This window comes from Peromyscus californicus, unplaced genomic scaffold (genome assembly GCF_007827085.1).
Source record: "Peromyscus californicus insignis strain IS unplaced genomic scaffold, ASM782708v3 Scaffold_7__1_contigs__length_154581171, whole genome shotgun sequence".
Lineage (NCBI taxonomy): Eukaryota > Metazoa > Chordata > Mammalia > Rodentia > Cricetidae > Peromyscus > Peromyscus californicus.
In genome coordinates, this window is record NW_026294595.1 from 126,180,763 (window position 1) to 126,201,453 (window position 20,691).

At 51.2% G+C, this 20,691-nt stretch overlaps 1 protein-coding gene across 6 annotated transcripts; it reads right to left on the bottom strand.

Annotated features, from left to right (window-relative positions):
* Positions 1-470: 470 nt before the first annotated feature.
* Rbck1 (RANBP2-type and C3HC4-type zinc finger containing 1) lies at positions 471-18,920 on the bottom strand. Of its 6 annotated transcripts, none has more exons than XM_052722750.1 (13): positions 18,525-18,920; positions 17,432-17,573; positions 13,071-13,164; positions 12,040-12,238; positions 10,379-10,494; positions 10,131-10,304; positions 9,050-9,210; positions 7,921-8,032; positions 4,607-4,786; positions 4,197-4,295; positions 3,783-3,926; positions 2,467-2,572; positions 471-2,328 (listed from the first exon to the last, which is right to left on the bottom strand). In XM_052722750.1, the coding sequence occupies exons 1-13, from the start codon at positions 18,544-18,546 to the stop codon at positions 2,267-2,269; spliced, it is 1,611 nt and encodes a 536-aa protein (XP_052578710.1). In that variant the 5' UTR covers positions 18,547-18,920; the 3' UTR covers positions 471-2,266. The 6 variants fall into 6 exon arrangements, 5 of the variants coding, with proteins under 5 accessions (XP_052578710.1, XP_052578709.1, XP_052578711.1 ...); XM_052722749.1 differs by having other exon boundaries at positions 17,432-17,576; positions 18,525-18,919; XM_052722751.1 differs by lacking the exon at positions 2,467-2,572 and having other exon boundaries at positions 1,717-2,328; positions 17,432-17,576; positions 18,525-18,915.
* Positions 18,921-20,691: the final 1,771 nt, after the last annotated feature.

Below are 20,691 nucleotides of genomic sequence, written 5' to 3' on the forward strand. Positions count from 1 at the left end.
TTTTTTTTAAGATTTTGTTTTCAATTATGTGTATGTGTGATTGCAGGTGTCCTCAGAAGTCAGAAGGTGGTATCAGCTGGAGTTACAGGTGACTGTAAGCTGCCTGACCCAGGTGCTGGAAACTGAACTTGGGTACATGCTCTTTCCGGGTTTCCTAAGTGCCAGTCATACAGAAGTGTGGCCTTCGTCCTGCAGCTGCTGTGGGTACGATCACAGCTAGTGACGGGTGCAGGATGTGCTCTGTGCTCTTTTGCTTTGCAGGCCTTCAACTCAGAAGGCCAGCACTTGGATTCAGAACCTAACAGCCTGTTGTGGAAGGAACACTCCCGCCCATCATGTCTAGTTTCTGTCTACTGAGGAACATCTGACAGTTGCCTCACTCAGCTTCTATCCTAGCTGTTTTCAACCTGTGGATCACGACCCCTTCAGCAAACCTCTATCTCCAAAATATTCACATTATGATTCATAACAATAGTAAAATTACAGTTTTAAGGTAGCAACAAAAATAATTTCATGTTTGGGGATCATCACAACATAAGGAATTACATTAAAGGGCCGAGGCATTAGGAAGGTTGAGAACCACAGGTCTAGTCTCTCAACAGCCCCACTCTCAGCAGTAAGAGTACACAGCAGCTGGGTTCCTACTTTTCTACCTCTGCCTGCAGAGGAGCCAGTCAGGAGCATGGAGTCAATGCTGGATGTAGGCATTCTTTGTTGTTCCTTGTTCTACCACAATAGGCCAGCAGCCTGTGATGCCCTCTGATAATGGCAGCCATGAGCCTCAAAGGGTTAACAGGGACAAGGTCTACACTCTGGGAACTTATAGTAGAAGGCTAAAGAGCAGTCTGAATGGCAGATGATATAAGTCAGCCTTGGACTTAAGGACCAAATACAAAGGATGAGTAGGATTTTGGTAACTAGGTAATGAAGGAAGGGCATACATATAAGGGCACATATATTGGTCAGGCCAAGCCTGGTGCATGCCTGTAATACCAACACCCTGGAAGCCAAGGCAGGAAAAGATTGCCATGAATTCAAGGACAATCTGGGCTACACAGACCTTATCTCTAAAAAATCTTCATTCTCTGGGTTCCTGTTGTGATCCCACTCAAGGCTATAGGTCCATCCAGGGCTCCACATTCCAGGGGCTAGAAAACATTCACCCCGGAAAAACTACATGGCCTAGCATCTGGGGTGAGGCTTTGACCACCACAGGTACTATGCTTACTGTTAAGATCATTGTGGGGTGACAGCAACACCCAATTTCAGAAGGGACTGGATGGGTCACAGTGGAGGGAAGCACCAGGACAGATGTCAACAGCAAGGCCTTCCCTCTTGCCTGGCTGTTAAATAAAGTGGACCACCTCCCTGCTCAGCTGCAGCAGTTCCTAAAACTGCGCTGCTCCTCACCGTAAATACCAGAGAGAAACAGGGAACAGCCAAGCCTTTCCTTCAGTCTAGCTGCTGCCATGGCCTCCCTCCCCAGCATCCCTCCAGCCTTCAAGCTCTTCTCTGTAAATTTCACCAGTCTGGGCAGATATTGGCCCTAGCAATGCTTGTCCAGGGGTTAGGCATGGTGATGTCAGAGCTGAGCCAGCCTGATTCCCCCAACCTCCAGGGCCCTCAGATCACCTCCAGGTGCTGTTCCAAGCTCCCATCCTGCCTGTATGGCATTCAACCTAGGACACTGGCTCCCTCAAGCACAACACACCTCCCTTTCTGGAAAACAACTTTAATTCACTCATTCAAAGGGGGTGCAGAGCTGGACCCCATGGGCTGTGTTTTCTGACCTACGTTCTACCTGCTTGGGTTCACAGTGGCCCTAAGAGGTGCCAGGCCTTCAGCAGCAGCAGCAGCAGCAAAAGTGCTCAGAAAGCCAGCAAGGCAAAGGATGAGGCTGTGGGTCCTCAGGGAGCATGCTGAGGGAGAACAGTCACTCTGGAGGCTCAGAGCACTAGCCAGCCAGGCCTTAGGCCAGGGCTGTGTTTAAGGCTGGTGGCTAGTAAGGGTAGAGTATCTAGCTCAGGGCCATAAGGTCTGGTCAGTAACCCTGTGGAGCAACGCAGGCATTGGGACCGATGTGACCCCAGCTAAGCTGGGCTCCTGTAACAGCAAGCAGACTGGCAGCACAGCTCAGGGCCTTCTCCTGGCCAAGCTTAAAGGTACAGTGGCCAACCCCTGGCCTGGTCCTCCGTTAGCTGCTACACATGTGGGTCTGGATCAATATTGAGGACTACCATCTTCGACTCAATGGCAGTTCTGACAGCTAGGATGGCAAGGAATCCCATTGACCCGGCAGCGGCAGCCCCCACTGGTGTCCCCTGGGCCCTAAAGGATAGAGAAAAGAGAGTATCAGGATGGTAAAAGCAGGCTATCCCCAAGTCACTCCATCAGCCCAAAGCAGAGCCCACCTGAAGGTACAAATTGGCTGCCAAAAGTCCTCCTGCAAAGAATAGCCTCACCAACCTGAAGGAGGCAGCCGTGAAGGGCGTTCAACCCCATCCCAGCCCTCCAGCACCCTCAGCTCCATGGCCAGAGAGGGAAGGGGTTGCAGCTGCAGGTGGAGCTGTGCCTGGGTAGAGGGAAATAGTACGGTTCCCTCTGTATCACCTGTCTCTAAATCTACCAGTGGTGATACCAGCTCTGACTTCCACAACCCACCTCTCATACTGCCACCACCTACAGGGCACTCAACCTGTGACAGGCACCCACTGAGCACTTCTCTTATATTTGAGACAGGCTCTGACACTCTGCATTGTGTGGAGGGAGAATCTAAAACTGAGAGGTGGCAAATATGTGCCAGGAGACTTGCAATCCCCCTCCAACCCAGCAAGACCCTGACTTGCTCTCCCCTCAAACAGAACAGCAGCTGCACAGGCCAGGTCCGAGGCCTGGCCAGCCTTGAGCCCTCCACATGAGCACGGCTGCAGGCAAGAGGCAAAAGCCTGGGATGGGTGGGCTCCAGGACTATTTACTGTGGCCTTTTGATAACTTAAAAGATACTTTAAAGATATAAAAATTTCTTAACCCTCAAGCCCAGCAAGGTGACACATGCTATCATCTCCAGCACTCAGGAGGCTGAGGCAGGAGGATTGCCAAGTCAGCCCAGACTACAGAGTGAGAAAGTCTGAAAGGAGAAAAAGAAAATCAGCTGGAAATAAAGGCAGTGCTGGTGCACACCTTTAACCCCAGCACTCAGGAGGCAGAGACAGGCGGATCTGCGAGTTCCAGGACAGCCAGGGCTGTTACACAGAGAAACCCTGTCTTGAAAAACGAAAACAACAACAAAAAAAAGAAAAAAGGAAATCTTCCCCTGAGCTGGTGAGGTGGCTCAGCAGATTAAAGGTCTTGCTACACAAGACTGCTGACACACCAAGACGGAAGGAAGGAGAGGACTAACTCCACAAGCTGTCCTCTGACCTCCACATGACCGCCATGGCACATTCTCTCCTCCCTCCCTCTTTTCTCTTTTCTCTCATTCCCACACACAGGTGCACAGACAATAAAACATAAAATTAAGCCAGGCTTGGTGGCACACACCTTTAATCCCAGCACTTGGGAAGCAGAGATAGGTGGATCTCTGAGTTGGAGGACAATCTGGTCTACATAGTGAGTTCCAGGTCAGCCAGGTCTACACAATGAGACCCTGCCTCGAAATTAATAAAGTAAAATAACAATCCCTCCCCTTAAGCTGCACATGGTAGGTCAGACTTAGCTGATGGCTCAAGTTTTGAGTCCCACTTGAGTAACGACACCCACCCTCTAGTACCCTGAAGACTCACCCCAGGGCCCCAGCGGGGACCCTTGGTGACCCAGCAGATCTCAGTGTGGCAGACAGTGCAGCGGATCCAGTCACAGCCGTCCTTCTTCTGGACCACAATCCGGCACTGCGGGCAGTGCATCGCCTCACCCTGCTGCAGCATCACCTGGAAGGGAGCTACTAAGGCCCTGGCCTTGCCCTCTGCGGTGTACTCTCCTCAGCCTGGCATGGCTAGCTGCTCCTCTGTCCCTGAGGGCTCCCCAAGCCAGACTTCCTGCGGCTCCACACCTGATACCCTCACTGGAAGACACACCTTGAAACGGGGGTTCATCCAGAAGAGAGACTGGGTAGGCCTCCAAGAATATGTGAACTTAGTCCTTCCCAAGAAGCATCTAGAACGTTAAGTCCCTAGGCCCTCGCTAAGACCCTGCCTTACCCTCAGCATCTCCGTTGTCTGCCGGGCAGCCACATCATTCTGAGCCCGAAGGGCCAAGTCGTCCTGATACTCCCTGCAATTCATGCGCTCATGGATGGCCTGCAGGGCAAGGGGCTCGGAGTGAGACGTTTCCTCAGGGGCTTCAGCTGTGAGGGGCAGAAGAGGCCCACCACAGCACTGAGTACCTCTGAGTGTCTTCAGTGAAAGCCATCACTGAGGAAACTGACACCCATTTTATAGGACACATTTTACAGAAGACACAGGGTCCAGGGACGTGGAGCCAGGGCCATCAGTAGGAGCCTAATACAAACCCTATTTGCTTTAGGTGCTGATGGCCACTGTAACCCTAAAACTGCCAGTCACAGCAAGCCCCAGCCAGATGAAGGCAGGCCACGCGAGCCCTGTCCCACCTTGCAGAGCAGACAGTTGACATGGGAGCACACAGGACAGGTGAACTCGTTGACATCATCCTCAAAGAAGCACCAGCCCCTGCAGTCGGGGGTCTTGCAGTGGTAGCTCAGGGTGCTTCGGTTCTCGGCGATGGACACACCCAGGTCCAGGAAGCGCTGGTAGTCCTCAGGGGACAGGAGCTGCACACATGTGGCTTTGTTGTCAGAGTTCAGAACACGCAGCGATGCTCTCCTCCTATCAAATGCTCCCAGGAAACCCAGCACCTCAACCCAGTCCCAAGCCTCTTTTTTTGGAGATAGGGTTTCATGTAACGTAGGCTAGCCTAAATTCCTGGTGTCTCTCTACTTCCCAAGAGCTGGCATAAAAGATGAGCTACCACACAGGGCTCAAGCTCTTCTTCAGAGCCCTTCCGGCACTTAACATGTCCACTTAGACAGTCATGACAACCTATCATCCCAGCACCGGGGAGGCTGTGGCAGGAAGCTGGCAAAGCTCTGACAATGGATGGTCATGATGGCTACAGAGCTGAGAGACAGTGTGAATGCCTCAGAACTGCATACCTAAGGACTCTGAGGACAAACAGCCAACAGGGCAAATTTTATGAGGAAAACAGACACAAGTGATAGGGGGACAAAGAGGTTAAATTCCTATCCTGGAACCAACATAGTGGCATAAGCCATTAAGTCCCAGTGCTTTGAAGGCTGAGGCAGAAGGATCATTGAGAGTTCAAGGCCATCCTGTACTAAACAGCAAGACCTGGTCTCAGACAACCAGGATCCAGGTACACTGCACCCTGCAACAATGTGGAAATGGCCCAGACTTGACCATCTTCTGGTGGCCTCCACACCCCATAAGTCTGTTTCACATGGAAGAGTTCCCAAACAGTTCTAGGAAGCTGCCCTTCCTAGCAGGGAAGGGCAGCCTGCTGCAAGGGGAGACAGACAGACAGACCGACAGACCGACAAGGGGTGCCGAAGAGCTGAAACGCTCCTTAAAGACGCGAGTCAGTGAGGGGGAGTCAGGCCTTTGTTCTGCATCTTAGTGGGGTGGTGCTTAAGTTACATGGGTCAGAACCCACATACCTGCACACCTCTAAGGGGTCCATTCTGTCATGTATAAATTACAGTGAATGATTTTTACCTCAGAAATACTGCCTGGGACCAAAGAAAGGCACAACAGGCCAGGGTGTTTGAAGCCAAACCTGCCAACCTGAATTTGATCTCTGAGATCCACATGGCTGGAAAGGCAGAATTGATTTTGACCAGCTGTCCTCTGAACTCCACACACATGCTGTGTGTTACACACTCATACTGATTCACACACGAATGTAACTAAAAAAAAATGTGTGTGTGTATATATGTATATATGTGTGTATATATATATGCATGTGTGTGTATATGTGTGTGTGTGTATATATATATATCTGCGCGCGCGCGCGCGCGTGTGTGTGTGTGTGTGTGTGTGTGTGTGTGTGTGTATATGCGCGCGCGCGTGCGCGCGCGCGTGTGTGTGTGTGTGTGTGTGTGTGTGTGTGTGTGTAGCTGGAAACAGTGGCGCACACCTTTACCCCAGCACTCAGGAGGCAGTGTCAGGTGGATCTCTGTGAGTCAAGCCAGCCAAGACTACATAGTGAGATCCTGTCACAAACAAACAAAACAAAACAACCAACAAAATGTTACCTGCTGAGAAGGAGGGAAACGGGACAAATGGTACTGGAGGATGTCTAGGCCAGAGAGTTGGGGCTGCTTTTTCATTCTCCCTAGTCTCTGCCACTTTTTTTTTTTTGGTTTTTCGAGACAGGGTTTCTCTGTGTAGTCCTGGCTATGTTGGAACTCACTCTGTAGATCTGGCTGGCCTTGAACTCAGAGATTCACCTGCCTCTGACTCCCGAGAGCTGGGATTAAAGGTGTGTGCCACCACCACCAGGCTATTCTCTGCCACTTAAAAACATGCCATGCCACTCTGCTGACACCTACCTCTTCTCACTGCCATACCTGAAGCTTGAGTGAGGACCTGGGGACTTCTAGCGTGTTCTGTATGCAGCCCCTTAGATGAATATGACCTTTGGCAGGGGGTGGCCTTCTCAGGGAACCTCTGAGTCAGTGACTACGAGAGCCAGTGTCCTGGTCTCTCCAGAGCACAATTAGGATACTTAAGCAAGGCCCAGGAGCTGGCCCACTCAGAAGCCCCATGGACAAGGTAAAAGCGGCTTTGAATATAAAACTGAAACTCTCCAAGTTCTAATCTCTCAGATCCCCTTCCCATCTCAGCGGAGCCCCTTGGGCAGGAGAAACATCTGGTAAAGTTTTGGGGGACTTCAGGAGAAACGTGGTCAGAGGAGGCAGGAGTGATGGGAGGAAAGGATCTGTGTATGCCTGAGTCTCCCATCTGGACCCTGGCCACTGTGACCCTGCTTTTCTGTCTATGATCAAACCCAGGCACAGCGCTTGCTAGGCAAGTGCTCTACCCACCAGTCCTTAACTTTGTAAGATTGCCTTGCTGTAGAGCTCAGGCTGGCCTGAAGCTTTTCATCCTGATGCCTCAGCAGTGCTGGGGTGACGGGGTGTACTGCCATGACAGTTCTCCCATTTTTAACCTTGAATGGCCATATTACCACAAGATGTTCAGACCACGGTTCATGTTGGTCCCCACAAGGAATATGGGCCTGAACATGTAATTTGCACTGGTTAACAGGATTATAGCATAAGCAGTTTATACACACCTAGAGCTGTGCTTTGAACACCAAAAGCTAACTACTGCCACGGACTAGGCCTGGACAGCCCGCTTACGGAGGGGACCCAAGTAGAAGTAGATAGTTATCCCAGGCAAGGCCATCATGAATTATCTCATCCTTACCACTGAGCAGACAGGCCAGGAGCCAACCCTGAAGCACAGAAACCCCAGCTCCACCCACGTGAAAGCACCACCTCGCAATTCACAAACCAGAGTGCTTTAAGGCACCAGGTCTGAAGTGACTGGTTACAAAGCAAAAGCAGCTGATATAGCAGCTGCACAAGCCTAGCACACTAGCAGACGCCACCTTTGGTGCTGGCTGAGGACAGAGCAGAGGCTGAGTGTCTGCAGCCACAGCCCCACCCGCCCAGAACGCCCCCACTGCACTGGTGACGTGGAAGCAGCCGAGGTTACATCTACTCCCTCCAACACTGCCCTGCTTGGGCCCCAGGCACTCCAAACGAACACTCCTGGGAAATGTCTGCTGGGAGACGCAGATGGTCTATGCTCCTGAGCTGTGCCTGCTGCCAAATCAGGGCCAGGTCCCAAGACTCAGAATTCCTCCCACCCCATGCCTTACCGCCCGGATCTCCCTCTCCAGCAGCTTGCCAGGGCATGAGTAGGTGCTGTCAATGAAGGGGCAGGATACCTCCGCCTCCTGGCTGTTTCGGATGGTGCCCTGCAGGCACTCCCTGGAGAGCGGAGGGTGGCAGTTAGGCTCATTTCAAAGTCCACAGGGACTCCAGCCCTCAGACGGCAGGGCCTGATCCCAGGGCCCTTCCTTCCCATCCCTCTCTCCACCCCACCATCCCTGACACTCTCTGGTCTAGAGCACTGACATCCCTGCCCAGGTGACTGCAGGAACCTCCTTGATCCCTGTCTCTCTAGCTGGTGCAAATGCCCACTCTCAGCACTGCAGTAACACCACCCAAAGAGGACCAGAGCTGCTCAGAGCTTCCGTCGCCTGCATGGGCACAACTACCCTGTCCCATCACCCCCACCATCCCTCTCCTCCCTGATCTTTTCAGACAGACAGCTTTCCAGCCTCTACTCCAGCATGACTTCCTCAGGGACTGCCAGCCCTGCCCACCCCCACCCCCACAACCTGAACAAGGCTCACAACCTAGTTACTTGCATGTGGCATCGTATACATTAACACAGACTCCCCATTGGCACATGACCTAGAAGGGGCACTCCACCAGGGCCCATTGTGGGCAATGAACACACTTTTCCCAGCTCAAGGGTAGAAGGGCTGTACAGGACCCAAGGGGAAGAATGCAAACGCCACAGGACCGAATGCTGTGGGTTGTCAGAGCTCGGCCCTGATGTTTTTAATTTGCCAGGAGAGCAACGGCAGTGAGGAAGGACAGCGGCTCTGCAGCCAGAATGCTTGTCTCATTTCTGAGCTTCTTCCAAGTTGTGTAGCCTTGACAACAGGGATGCTTGGATTCTCTCTCCCATTCCTTTTTCCTTGGATTTTTTGAGACAAGGTCTCATGTAGCCCTGGCTGGCCTTGAACTCACTATACAGCCAAAGCTATTCTTGAACTTCTGATCCTCTTGCCTCCACCTCCTGAGTACTGGTATTCCAGGCATGAGCCACAACACCTCTTGCATAAATGGCGTTTTGTGGGCATCCAACGCGATAAAGAACAGCACACTTTCACCGTGGCTTGGTAAGCACTGTGGCTAGTGGGAGTTGGGCCGCACCTGCAGAAGGTGTGCAGACACTCGCGCAGCACCACGGCCTCGCCGGGCGCCAGCGCCGAGTAGCACACGGGGCACTCAGCGGGCTCGGTGTTCAGCACCAGGCTCCTCTGCTCCAGCTGCACGTGCTGCAGGTAGTTCCCCTCCTGCTGCTGCTGTTTCCGCTGGGCACACGGGCAGGGCGGGGCCACCAGGTGGGTCAGACGGGATGTGGGGCAAGCCTGGGCTAGTACTAGGGGCAGCAGGGCAGTAGTGGGCTGGGAATATGGGCAGGCCAGGACCGCCAGGGCGGGGCTACCGGAGAGGAAGAAGCGAGGTGAGGGGGCACGGGTAGCAGAGAAAGAAAAGGTTCTGGGTACAAGAGGAGTGGAGGGTCCACAGGGGTCAAACTCTGGGTAAGCAAGGTGGGGCCGGAGCAGTGCTGGAAGGAGGGTCAAAGCTGAAGGCAGAGCCAGGCTGCAGATAAGGCTTGGCTAGGCATGGGGTCACGGTCAAGGCGGTCAGGCTGCACTGAATCCAAAGGGTTGCAGGTGGGGTAGGAGCATGCTCTTGGAGCAGGGAGCACCAGAGTTAGGTGTCTGTGGAGTCAGTATTTGTGGTGGGAACTGACTACTCTAGGGAAATGAGAGAGGACAGAGCCCCTCCCAAGGAGCGTGGGAAGGCAGTCCGTGAGAGAGTAAGGGAGAAGAGGTGGGGTAGAGTAGGAGCCAAGCTGAGTTACAGGCCATGGTGTGAGGTTTGGGCTGAGGTATCGTATGGTTAGTATAGCACAGTTAGGGTCACAGAGGAAGTATCGTCGGCACAGTCAGGGACGCTTAGATACACGGGAGGTGGGGGTGTGAAGGTGAGGATCAGAACAAGTGAAGAGCCTGGCCGTGCATCACACCATGAGAGAGAGTCTGGGCCACAGAATTGGCCTCAGAGAGAGGCAGCTCTCAGTCAAGGGCAAGGTTATGGCTTAGCAGTGTGCTCATGAGAGGAATGGCAGTGGCCAGGGGCACAGTAGTATGCAGGTGGTTCCCTTTCAAGCTTAGGCCTTCCTCAAGCAGCCTGCAGGTGTCTGTCCCCGGACCTGTGTGCCCACCTGCTGGTACTGGCGCAGCGCCTCCTCCTCACCAGCCAGGCGTGCTCGCTCTTCCTCATCAGGCTGGTACGAGGCAGGTATCTGGTAGGTTTCGGGCCTTGCACGACAGCACATCTCACACCCGGGCCGTGTGGGTTTGTTGATGAAAGTGCAGCCAGGGCACTGCCAGCCCACCTGGATGCAGAGCGGGTGTGAGCTCAGCCAGGCTGGGCAGGGAAGACAAGGCGCACAGGAAGTGAGACACTTACCGGTGGCAACTCTGAGGCTGCGTCTGGCTGCCCGGGCTCCTGCTGGGCCCTGGGCTTGGCAAGGACAGGCTCCAAGGGGCCCCGTGGCTGCAGGGTAAGGTCCTTGAAGCCCAAATCTGCAGAAGGAATGTATATGGATCCGGGCTGCCCAGGTATCCACATGCTGAACCAGAAAGGCACACCCCACCTTGAGTCACCTCCCAACTCTGCAGTGTTTCTAGCCTCCTCCTGAAGGTGGGCATCCAGGGTACCCCAAGGCTAAGGCTTTACCGCACCCATAACTGCACTTTCATAACCACCATCCCTTTTGAGAGGAGCCGCCTGACCCCGACTCCATCATGCTGAAATGCCCGCCAAGAAGAAAGAGACCCGAACATCTTCAGTCTGCAGGGTAACCAGGGACCCGAGGGGATCAGGCTGGGAAGGGCTGAGATATGGCAGCTGAATGCTATGTCTTTGGCCACCAGGGACACTGGTTTGAACCATTGGCAAAACCCACACGAGAGTGGCCGCACAGTCAGTGTCAGAGGGTTCAGGGGACAGAGGTGCGGCCACCAAGCCTGGTGACCTGACTGTAAGCCCCGGACCACAGAGGGAAAGAGAACCAACTCCTGCAAGTTGATCCCCTCCCTCCCCACATGCACGTGTGTGCGGGGCATGTGTACTGCTACACACGTAGTTTTTAAATTATTTACTGACTTTGTGGGGCATTGTTTTATTTTTTTCATGATTTATTTACTTCTATTTTATTTGCATTGGTGTTTTGCCTGCCTGTGTGTCTGTGTGAGGGTGTCAGATCCCCTAGAACTAGAGTTACAAAGAGCTGTGAGCTGCCATGTGGGTGCTGGGAATTGAACTTGGGTCCTTTGGAAGAGCAGACAGTGCTCTTAACCACTGGGCCATCTCTCCAGCCCCATTTTATTTTTTAGGACAGGGTTTCTCATATACTCTTGGCTGTCCTGGAACTCACTCTGTAGACCAGGCTGGCCTCGAACTCAAGAGATCTACCTGCCTCTGCCTCTCCAGTGCTGGGATTAAAGGCGTGTTCCACTATGCCTGGCCCAATAAATGTAATTTAAAAATCAAGAAAAGCCAGGCAGTGGTGGTGCATGCCTTTAGTCCCAGCACTTGGGAGGGTTAGAGTGAGCTTCAGGACAGCCAGGACTAAACAAAGAATCCCTGTTTCAAAAAAAAAAAAAAATCAAAACAACTACAACAACACACTGTACTACATAGATGTTAATTCCTACATTAGAGTTATTCAGGAAGATGGCTTTTCTCTTGACAAAATGACACAAGTGTTCAGGGGAGGAAGATCTCATTTCCTAAGATTCTGCAGCCAGGGGTAAAGCTAAAGAAGGAAAATGTTTCTCTGTACACCTGTGAAACTTTTCTACAGGTCTGAAATACTGCAGTAAAAGGAACCATACTAAGCCCTACTAACATCACCAACACACACAAACAGAAACATGGAAAACTGAGGGGCAGAGACAGAATGAGCTTGCTCAGGGTCTCACGGCTAGCAAATGCTGGGCCAGGATTAAACAGCCCCTCTCCTCCTGCCAGCCCTGCTCAAGACTTCTACAAGAAGCTCCCTCCCGCCTCTGACATCCTCTTCCACGGACAGGGCCCTCCAGCACATCCCCGACAGAGCGCATCACCTTCCAACATGCGAAGCTGCCGCTGCCGCTGCAGCTCCTGAGGGTTGAGTGAGGTGTTGCAGGCAGAGAGCAGGTAGAGGTAGGCGCTGTCTCCGTTCCGTCGAACACCATGCGAATGCAGGGTCTCCTGGTCTCGCGCCAGCCTCTGTCCAACCACCCACTGCTGCAGGCTGGGTGGAAAGCCATAGTCCAGAAATACCTGGGGGAGACAGTTATAGTTTGAAAGTAAATATCTACTGCCACACTCACATTTGAACACTTGATCCAAGTTGGGGATGATTTTTTCTGAAACTGTGGAACCTTCGTCAGGAGTCCTGGCTGGCACAGGTGCGCCACTGAAGGCTGGCTTTCAGGGTTAGCGACTACCCCAGTTCTTTGCTCCCGGGCCATCTGAAAAGCCACAAGTGAGGCCAGGCCCAAAGAAGTGGTGGTGCAAATCTTTGATCCTAGAACTCAGGAGGCAGAGGCACATGGACTTCTGTAAATTCAAGGCCAGCCTGGTCTACAAAGTGAGTTCCAGACCACCCAGGGTTATATAGTGAAACCCTATATTCACAAAAGGAGGGAGAGGAGGGCTGGAGAGATGGCTAATGGTTAAGAGAACTTGCTGCTCTTACTGTGGACCTGGTTCAATTCCCAGCACCCATGTGGTGGCTCACAATCATCCATAACCCCAGTTCCAGGGGATCCAACAGGCACACACATGAAACAATACACACAGGCAGGCCAACATTCATACACAGTAAGTAAAATAAATAGCTTTAAAAAAAAAGTGTAAAGGAGAGTCAGAAGAAAAAAAGCTGCAGCTGTAAGCTCCTGTTCCCTCGATGGAGTCTCTTAAGTACCACCCCTTCCCATGATGCACTGTGTGCTCTGAGCTGTAAGCCAACACGAGCCTCTCCTCAGGTTGTTTCTAGCAGGTGTTTGACCACAGTAACGGAAGATATGAGGTGGGAGGGACACAGGATGGGGAGAGCAGAGAGGAGACACAAGCCAGAGCGGAGCCCGCCTGCCTCCAGCTCCTCACTCACCATGTCCTTGAGGGAGGCCACTGTCATATCAGGGCGCACTGTGAGCCAAATGGTGACGGTGTGCATGTAGGCATCCTCCACGCTCACACACAGCCTGTGGGAAAGAAGGGTAGGCATGGATTTGAGCTACCAGCGTGGGAATGTTCATGCCTGCGCACGTGCAGGTGCTGTGTGCTGGTTAGTTTTTTTGTTAATGTACACAAGTTAGAAGGGAAAATATCAACTGAAAACATGCCTCCTGCGAACTGGTCTATAGACAAGCCTGTGGGCGTTTTCCTTCCTTTTTAAGAATCAATGTTTTAAAAGATTTATCTGATGTCATGTGTACGAGTGTTGCCTGCATGTGCATAAAAGGGGTTTGCCTGTACCTGTGCGTACCACTTGCATGCTTGGTACCTGTAAAGTCAGAAGAGGATTCCAGATCCCCTGGAACCAGAGTTACAGAGTACTGAGCCACCGTGTGGGTGCTAAGAACTGAACCCAGGTCTTCCACGAGAGCAACAAGCACTCTTAACTGCTGAGCCAGCTCTCCAGCCCAGCTGTGGGCAGGTGGTCCTGGGTTGTATTAAAAAGCAATCGGAGCAATGGGAGCAAGCTAGTAAGCAGCACTCCTCCATGGTCTCTGCTTCAGTTTCTGCCTCCAGGCTCCTGCTTCAGTTCCTGATCTGACTTCCCTCAGTGATGGAATATAACCTGGGATAGATATATAAGCCAAAACCCCTTTTGCTCCCCAAGCTGCTTTTGGTCATAGTGTTTATTACAGCCATAGAAAGCTAACCAGAACAACCCTTAGGGACAGCCCACCTGGGGAGGTCTCTCTGGATCCCCACCTTCCATACGTGTCCTAGCCCTTTATTTTTATTTTGAGACAGGGTCAGTAAATTGCTAAGGCAGGCCTTGAATTTATCATCTATCTGTTTCAGCCTCCCAAGAAGCTGTCACCAAGCCTGGCAAACTTTTTTGAGGGGAAAGGGAAGATTCCTCTGGTTTGGTTTTGTTTGAAACAGGGTCCCATGTAGATCAGGCTGGCCTTGAACTCCCGATGAAGCTGAAGATGCCCTTGAACTCCTGGTCCTCCCCCTTCTCTCACCCAAGTGTTAGGATTACAGTCTGCTCTGGCTCCATCTGTTCCTCTCTTCTGCCAAATGAGCAGCATCTGCGTTGAGTACACACCTGGATCCTAGTGGCACCTAATCGTTTAACCCACTTAATCCTTTCCATCAGCCTGAGGCAGGCACTGTCACATCCTATTCCAGATAGAAACGGACTGTGGCAGCCATGCTGCAGTAGCAATCAATAACCATGATTACGTCATGGCGACTTAAGTCCAAACTATCATTCCAAATGATGTCTGACTTTGTTTTCCGTGCTGGAGATAGAACTGAGAGCCTTACACACACCAGGGAATCGCTCCACCATGGAGTGATTCTTTGTGTAGCCCTGGCTGTTCTGTAGACCAGGTTAGCCTCAAACTCGGAGATCCGCCTGCTTCTGCCAGGATTAAAGGTGTGCACCACCATCCAGCATTACTCTAGTATTTTTTTTAAAGATTTATTTATTTAATGTATATCTGTATGAGAGTGTCAGATCCTCTGGAAGTGGAATTACAGACAGTTGTGAACTGCCATGTGGGTGCTGGGAATTGAACCTGGGTCCTCTGGAAGAGCAGCCAGTGCTCATAACCTCTGTGCCATCTCTCCAGCCCCCATTTACTCTAGTATTTTTTTTTTTTTTTTTTTTTTTTTTGGTTTTTTGAGACAGGGTTTCTCTGTGTAGCTTTGCGCCTTTCCTGGAACTCACTCGGTAGCCCAGGCTGGCCTCGAACTCACAGAGATCCACCTGGCTCTGCCTCCCGAGTGCTGGGATTAAAGGCGTGCGCCACCACCGCCCGGCTACTCTAGTATTTTAAACATCAGTTTTCTCAAGGATCTGTAAGCTTATTTTATTTTGTCTTTGTTTGTTTTAACACAGGAGCTCACTATGCAGCCCAGATTAGGACCAGGAGTTCAAGGGCATCTTCAGCTGCCACTCATCATCCTCCTGCCTCAGTCTTCCAAATGCCAGCTAGCACTGTAGATGTGTGCCACCATGCCTGGCTTCTGAAACATGGCGAAAGACCAAAAAGCAAGAAAAATGAGAATGAACATGAGAAACTGAGCTGACCTCAAAGGAAAACAGATAACCTACAGCACAGGACCAGAGTCCAGCCTTCTAAGACCTCGGAGAGCATCATCGGAGCAAAGGAGGCCAGGCAAGGCAGTGCACACCCCTGAGTCTGCAGGAGAGCCCCAAGTTCCAGGCCAGCCTGGGCTCCATAACCAAATGCTGTCTCAGCAGCCCCTATTCTGAAAATACTCCAGGAAGTACCCGAGAAACTCTTCCAGAAAATGATTTATTTATTTACTTTTATTTATTTAATGTATGAGTGTTCTGTCTGCATGTATGCCTACATGCCAGAAGAAAGAATCAGATCCTATTATAGATGGTTGTGAGCCACCACATGGTTGCTGGGAATTGAACTCAAGACCTCTGGAAGAGCAGCCAGTGCTCTTAACTGCTGAGCCATCTCTCCAGCCCTGGGTTTTTTTGCTGTTGTTGTTGTTGTTGTTTGTTTCGTTTTGTTTTGTTTTTAATGACTCAGGGTCTCATTGTTTAGCACTGGCTGGATTGGAATGAACTATGTAGAACAGGCTGACCTCTAACTCAGAGACTCAGAGATTCACCTATCTCTGCCTCTTAAATGCTGGGATTACAGGCACGTAATCATTTTGATATTCAACTATCAGTAAAAAAAAACAGAAATAAACCGGTAGTGGCACACATCTTCAATCTCAGCACTCGGGAGGCAGAGGCAGGCGATTCTGTGAGTTTGAGCCAGCCTATTGTACAGAATGGGTTCCAGGATAGGCATGGCTACACAGAGAAACTCTGTCTTGAAAAATAAAACAAAACAGATTAAAAAAAAAAAATCCCCAGAAATTGACATACAAAGACTCAAAGTTTTCTGTTTACGTTTTCTTTTTCTTTTTCTTTTTTTTTTTGGTTTTTCGAGACAGGGTTTCTCTGTGTAGCTTTGCGTCTTTCCTGAAACTCACTCTGTAGACCAGTCTGGCCTCAAACTCACAGAGATCCGACTGCCTCTGCCTCTGCCTCCCGAGTGCTGGGATTAAAGGCCTGCGCCACCACCGCCCGGCTCTGTTCACATTTTCATAGGAAATTTTTTTTGTTGTTTGTTTCAGTATTCTTGTGAGGTATGGATTCAGGTTGGCTCTGAAACTTCGGATCCTCCTGCCTCTGGGATCACAGGCATGCATCACCACACCCAGCTCAGACCAGATTCTTAGCCTTCAAACTATCTTAGGAGTTTGGAAACACACAAGTACACATGCTTTAAAACTGCAACACTCATTCCACAGTGAACAATTCCATAATTACAATACTATGAATCCCACAAAGCGGCTGTTCTCAATCTGTGGGTCATTACCCCTGGGGGTGGGCCACCTAAGACCACCAGAAAACACAGAGATTTACATTACGATTCATAACAGTAGCAACATTAGTTATGAAGCAGAAACATAAATAGTTTTATGGTTGGGGGTCACCACAACATGGGGAAGTAAATTAAAGGGTTGTAGCATTAGGAGGGTTGAGAACCACTGCCATAGAGGCTAGACATGCTCAGAACCAAAGAGGTGTAAATTATGGAAGCCTTACAGTAACAAAACAAAATCTAAAAGTTACTATCTTACCAAGTCTGGTAGTATACACGTGTAATTCTAATACTCTGGAGACAAAACTGTCTTGAGTTGAAGGCTAGCCTGGGCTAAAGAGTGATTTATAGACTAACTTGAACTACATAGTAAGTCTTGGTCTGTAAAAACAAAAAGTAAATTAAAAATAAAAATAAAGGTTGGGGAGATGACTTGATGGGTAAAAGCCCTTGCTGTGCAAGCCTGCTGACCTACGGTTCATCTCCAGCTCCGACGGTGGGAGGGAGAGAACTACCTCCTGAAAGTTCTCCGGCTTCTACCCATCTAAGAGAATGAACCCCGGACTTGCTCTGGCAGCACAGACACTACAACTGGAATGATGCAGGGAAGACCGGCATGACCCCTGGGCAAGGATGACACCCACTGTTCAGGGTCCCCTTAAAAAAAGAAAATATGAACCCCAGCACAGGAAGCCGCCTACTCCATAGCTCACAGTCTATTAGCAACTAGGGCTTAAAGTTCAATCTCCTACATGAGAACCTGCCAGTGAGGCCCTGTGTTTGATCCCCAGCACTCACTGTAGGGGGAGAAAATGATAACCTGTCCACAGAGGTTCAGGAGCCTCCACCCCCTTCAATGTATCACACTCACCTGATGTCCTGTGTTGGGGAGACCTCGGGTTTTACTTGCACCCTGAGGGGCACCCTCTGCTCTGCCAACCAGGTGGCATACTTCATAGCAGCCTGTTCATCTCCGCCGGCCACTGCCCGGGCAAGGCTCAGGGCCATCTCCTCTGCTGAAGAGCAGCACACAGCAAGCAGGTTAGCACCAGTTTACTTGGGGAGGCTGGAGAGGTGACCCTTGGTAAACGCTTTGTGCTATTTCCCTATCCAGTTATCTTCCGCACCTGGCTATTTTAAGTCCTTTTTTTTGGGGGGGGGGTGCTTTTTCACTCCTTCCCTGTACCCTGGACTCACGGGGTGCCCCTTTCTCCTCATGCTCAGAGTCCCCCATACTTCCATTCATTTACCTGACAAACATTTCTTGAACTCTGCTGTATGCCAGCCACTAGTCCAGAAAGAGGACTCTAACAGTGGTTAAGATGAAAAGCATCCTTCTCCTCACAAACCTCTATTTTAAGGTTTGACAAGATAATCAGGCTGTGATCCATTCTAGCAATAATTGAGTAAGGAGGTCAGGGGAAACCTCTCGGAGGTAAGGGAAACTAAGGCCTGAATGAAGGGTTGCTGGGCATTCCAATATCCAATAAGGAAGACTGTTTCAAGAAGCCAGAAAATGGGCAAAGGCCTTGGGCAAGAAGTGGTTGGATCAGAATAAAAAAAGCCAAGGACTGGAGGCATATCTCAGTCATAGAGCACTTGCCTAGCATGCATGAAGCCCCAGGTTCAATCCCCAGTAGGAGACAGAAGAGGCTGGTAGGAGTGAATGCAAGGAAATGGGAGAGGTCACTAAAGGTGGCCCAGAGCTCTGAGCTTGGTTTTACTAGGAGGGCAGGATTTCCAGCAAACAGGACATAACACTATCGGCGTTCCTCCAAATCTGGGTGGAAGGGCAAGGGATAGAGGCATAAAGTGTTCCCTCCCCGCCTTACTCTGGTCAACTGAAGTCTGTTTCCCTAACAACCAGAAGTTCTCCAGGTTCGATGTTCTGTGTTCACTGAGTCTACGACCCCAGCACGGACCCAGCCCAGAGCCCACTTCCACCAGCTCCAGTCGGTGCCCACCTTTCTTGGTCTTCTCGTCCATCTGGCCTGGCTGCGCCCATCCCCTCAGAAAGGGCTGCTGCTCCCGGGAAATGGTACCTTGGGGTCACCTGGGGTTGGGCGGGAGGACAGCAGCGATTCAGCCCTAGCCGGCCTCGCGCGCGTGTCCCAAGCGGTGCCCCGGGCCGCACTCGGGCAGCATCACACTGCCCAGGGCCGAGGGCCCGGCATTGGGAACCGGTGGGGCCCCGCGAGGGACACAGAAAGCGAAGGAGGCCCGGGGCCAAGTCCGCAGTGGGCGATGGGTAACCACGACCCAAAAGTGACGGACGGAGGGAGGCCAGCCGGCGCGGGCGCCCCAGCGTCCGGAACCAGAGCCCCGCGGCTCGCGCTACCCGGAAGACAGAGAGGGCTGCATCCCCGGAAGAGAAAGTGAAAGTGGCAGCCCCGGAAGTGCAGCCGACCGAGCGGAAAACTCGCCTCTCATCCGAGACTCTGCGCAGGCTCACCGGCTGGAGCAGGCGTCTAGACTGTTCCTGGCACTTACGCCCCACCACATGGTCTCGCAGACCAGGGACACTAGGTCTAGGTGTCCATGATCGCCCCTCGGCTGACCACGGACTCCAGCCAGCGCCCAGCGAGGGGAGGGGAACGGGAGGGCGGGACCTGGGGGCGTGGCCTGGGGGCGGGGTCTGGGGGCTCAGTGGATGAGTTCCTCAGCGCCAGCCGTTCTCCGCCCGCACTTCTTAGGCGCTCTCCTTGCTAGCGCCGCGTGCGCTTGTGCATAGCCTGCAGGCTCACGGAATCGCCAACAAACCAATGGGTAGCCCCTGTTTTGGGCCCCGTTTTCAACTGATGAAACAGAGGGTTTGAATGTTTATGACTTGCCCAAAGCCACACTTGTTGGGGTTTGAATCCAAACGTGACACTCTCGGGAACCCACCTCGGCATCCTAGAGACTTGTCTCTGGTATTCTCCTAGCAAAGGCTGGGAATTCTTTTCAGCCTCCACTCACTTTTCATCCCACAGATTAGCAGATACAGTGGGCCCCACCTGCAGAATGGATAACAGAAACTCATCCTCTCTCTTGCCCAGATCTCATCCTGCCAGCCCCTCGCCTGTCTGTTACCCCTCAGCTGTCCTGAAGGATCCTGTTAAAATATAGATACAGGGGTAAGGGAGACAGCTCAGTGGATTAAATGCTTGCTTGCTTGCTGTGCAAGCCTTAGGACCTGAGATCAATACTCAGTGCCCCATAAAAAGCTGGGCATGGTGGTGGGAGCTTGTAATCCCACCTCTGAGGAGGCAGACAGGAAGAGCCTTGGGGTTCCCTAGCCAGCCAGGATAGCCTAACCAGTGGAGACCCTGTCTCAACAAGATGGATAGTGCCCCACAGGAACATGAGCACACGTAGACACACACACACACACACACATACACAGGGAAAACATGCGTGAACACTTTCCCACCTGCCCCCACCTTTACCTGCATTGCCCACTATCTCCCCCCCCCACCTTGGCTCACTGCACACTGAAGCTCTAGTTCTTGAATCCTGGAATAAATTAGTTGGCCAAGTTTGGGAGCTTCTGTTTTAGAATTTTCCATCCACAACTGGGAATGTCTGTAAATCCCAGCATTTGAGAGGTGGAGGCTCTGGAGAGAGAGAGGAAGGGGAGAAGAGGGGGAAGGAAAGAAGGAGTGAATGAATGGATGAATGAATGAATTTCTGCTTGGGATCTTCTGGTAACAAATATTCTTGGGTTTTGACAGAAAATCTTTGTTTATACCTTCCAAATTCTAAGATTATAGTCACAAATATCACACTCAGATTGTTTTGGTTTTGAGATAGGGTCTCACTGTGTAGACCTGGACAGTCTGGAATAGGCTTTGTAGACCAGGCTGGTCTCAAACTTGTATAATCCCACATGCTGGGATTCCAGGAGCCCACCACAGCTCTTTTGTTTTGTTTTTTAAATAATCTCTGCTTTTTTTCCTCTGAGTGCTTTTAAGAACCTTTTAAACTTCTTCTTCTTCTTCTTCTCCTCCTCCTCCTCCTTCTTCTTTACATTTTGTCTCTGATGTGTCTGTGAAATTTTGTAAATATTCTTGAATTTGTGATATTTGATTCCTCCCTAATTCCCTCTTTGGTCATGTCTAACCACACATCATTTGGAATTTGATTTTTTGT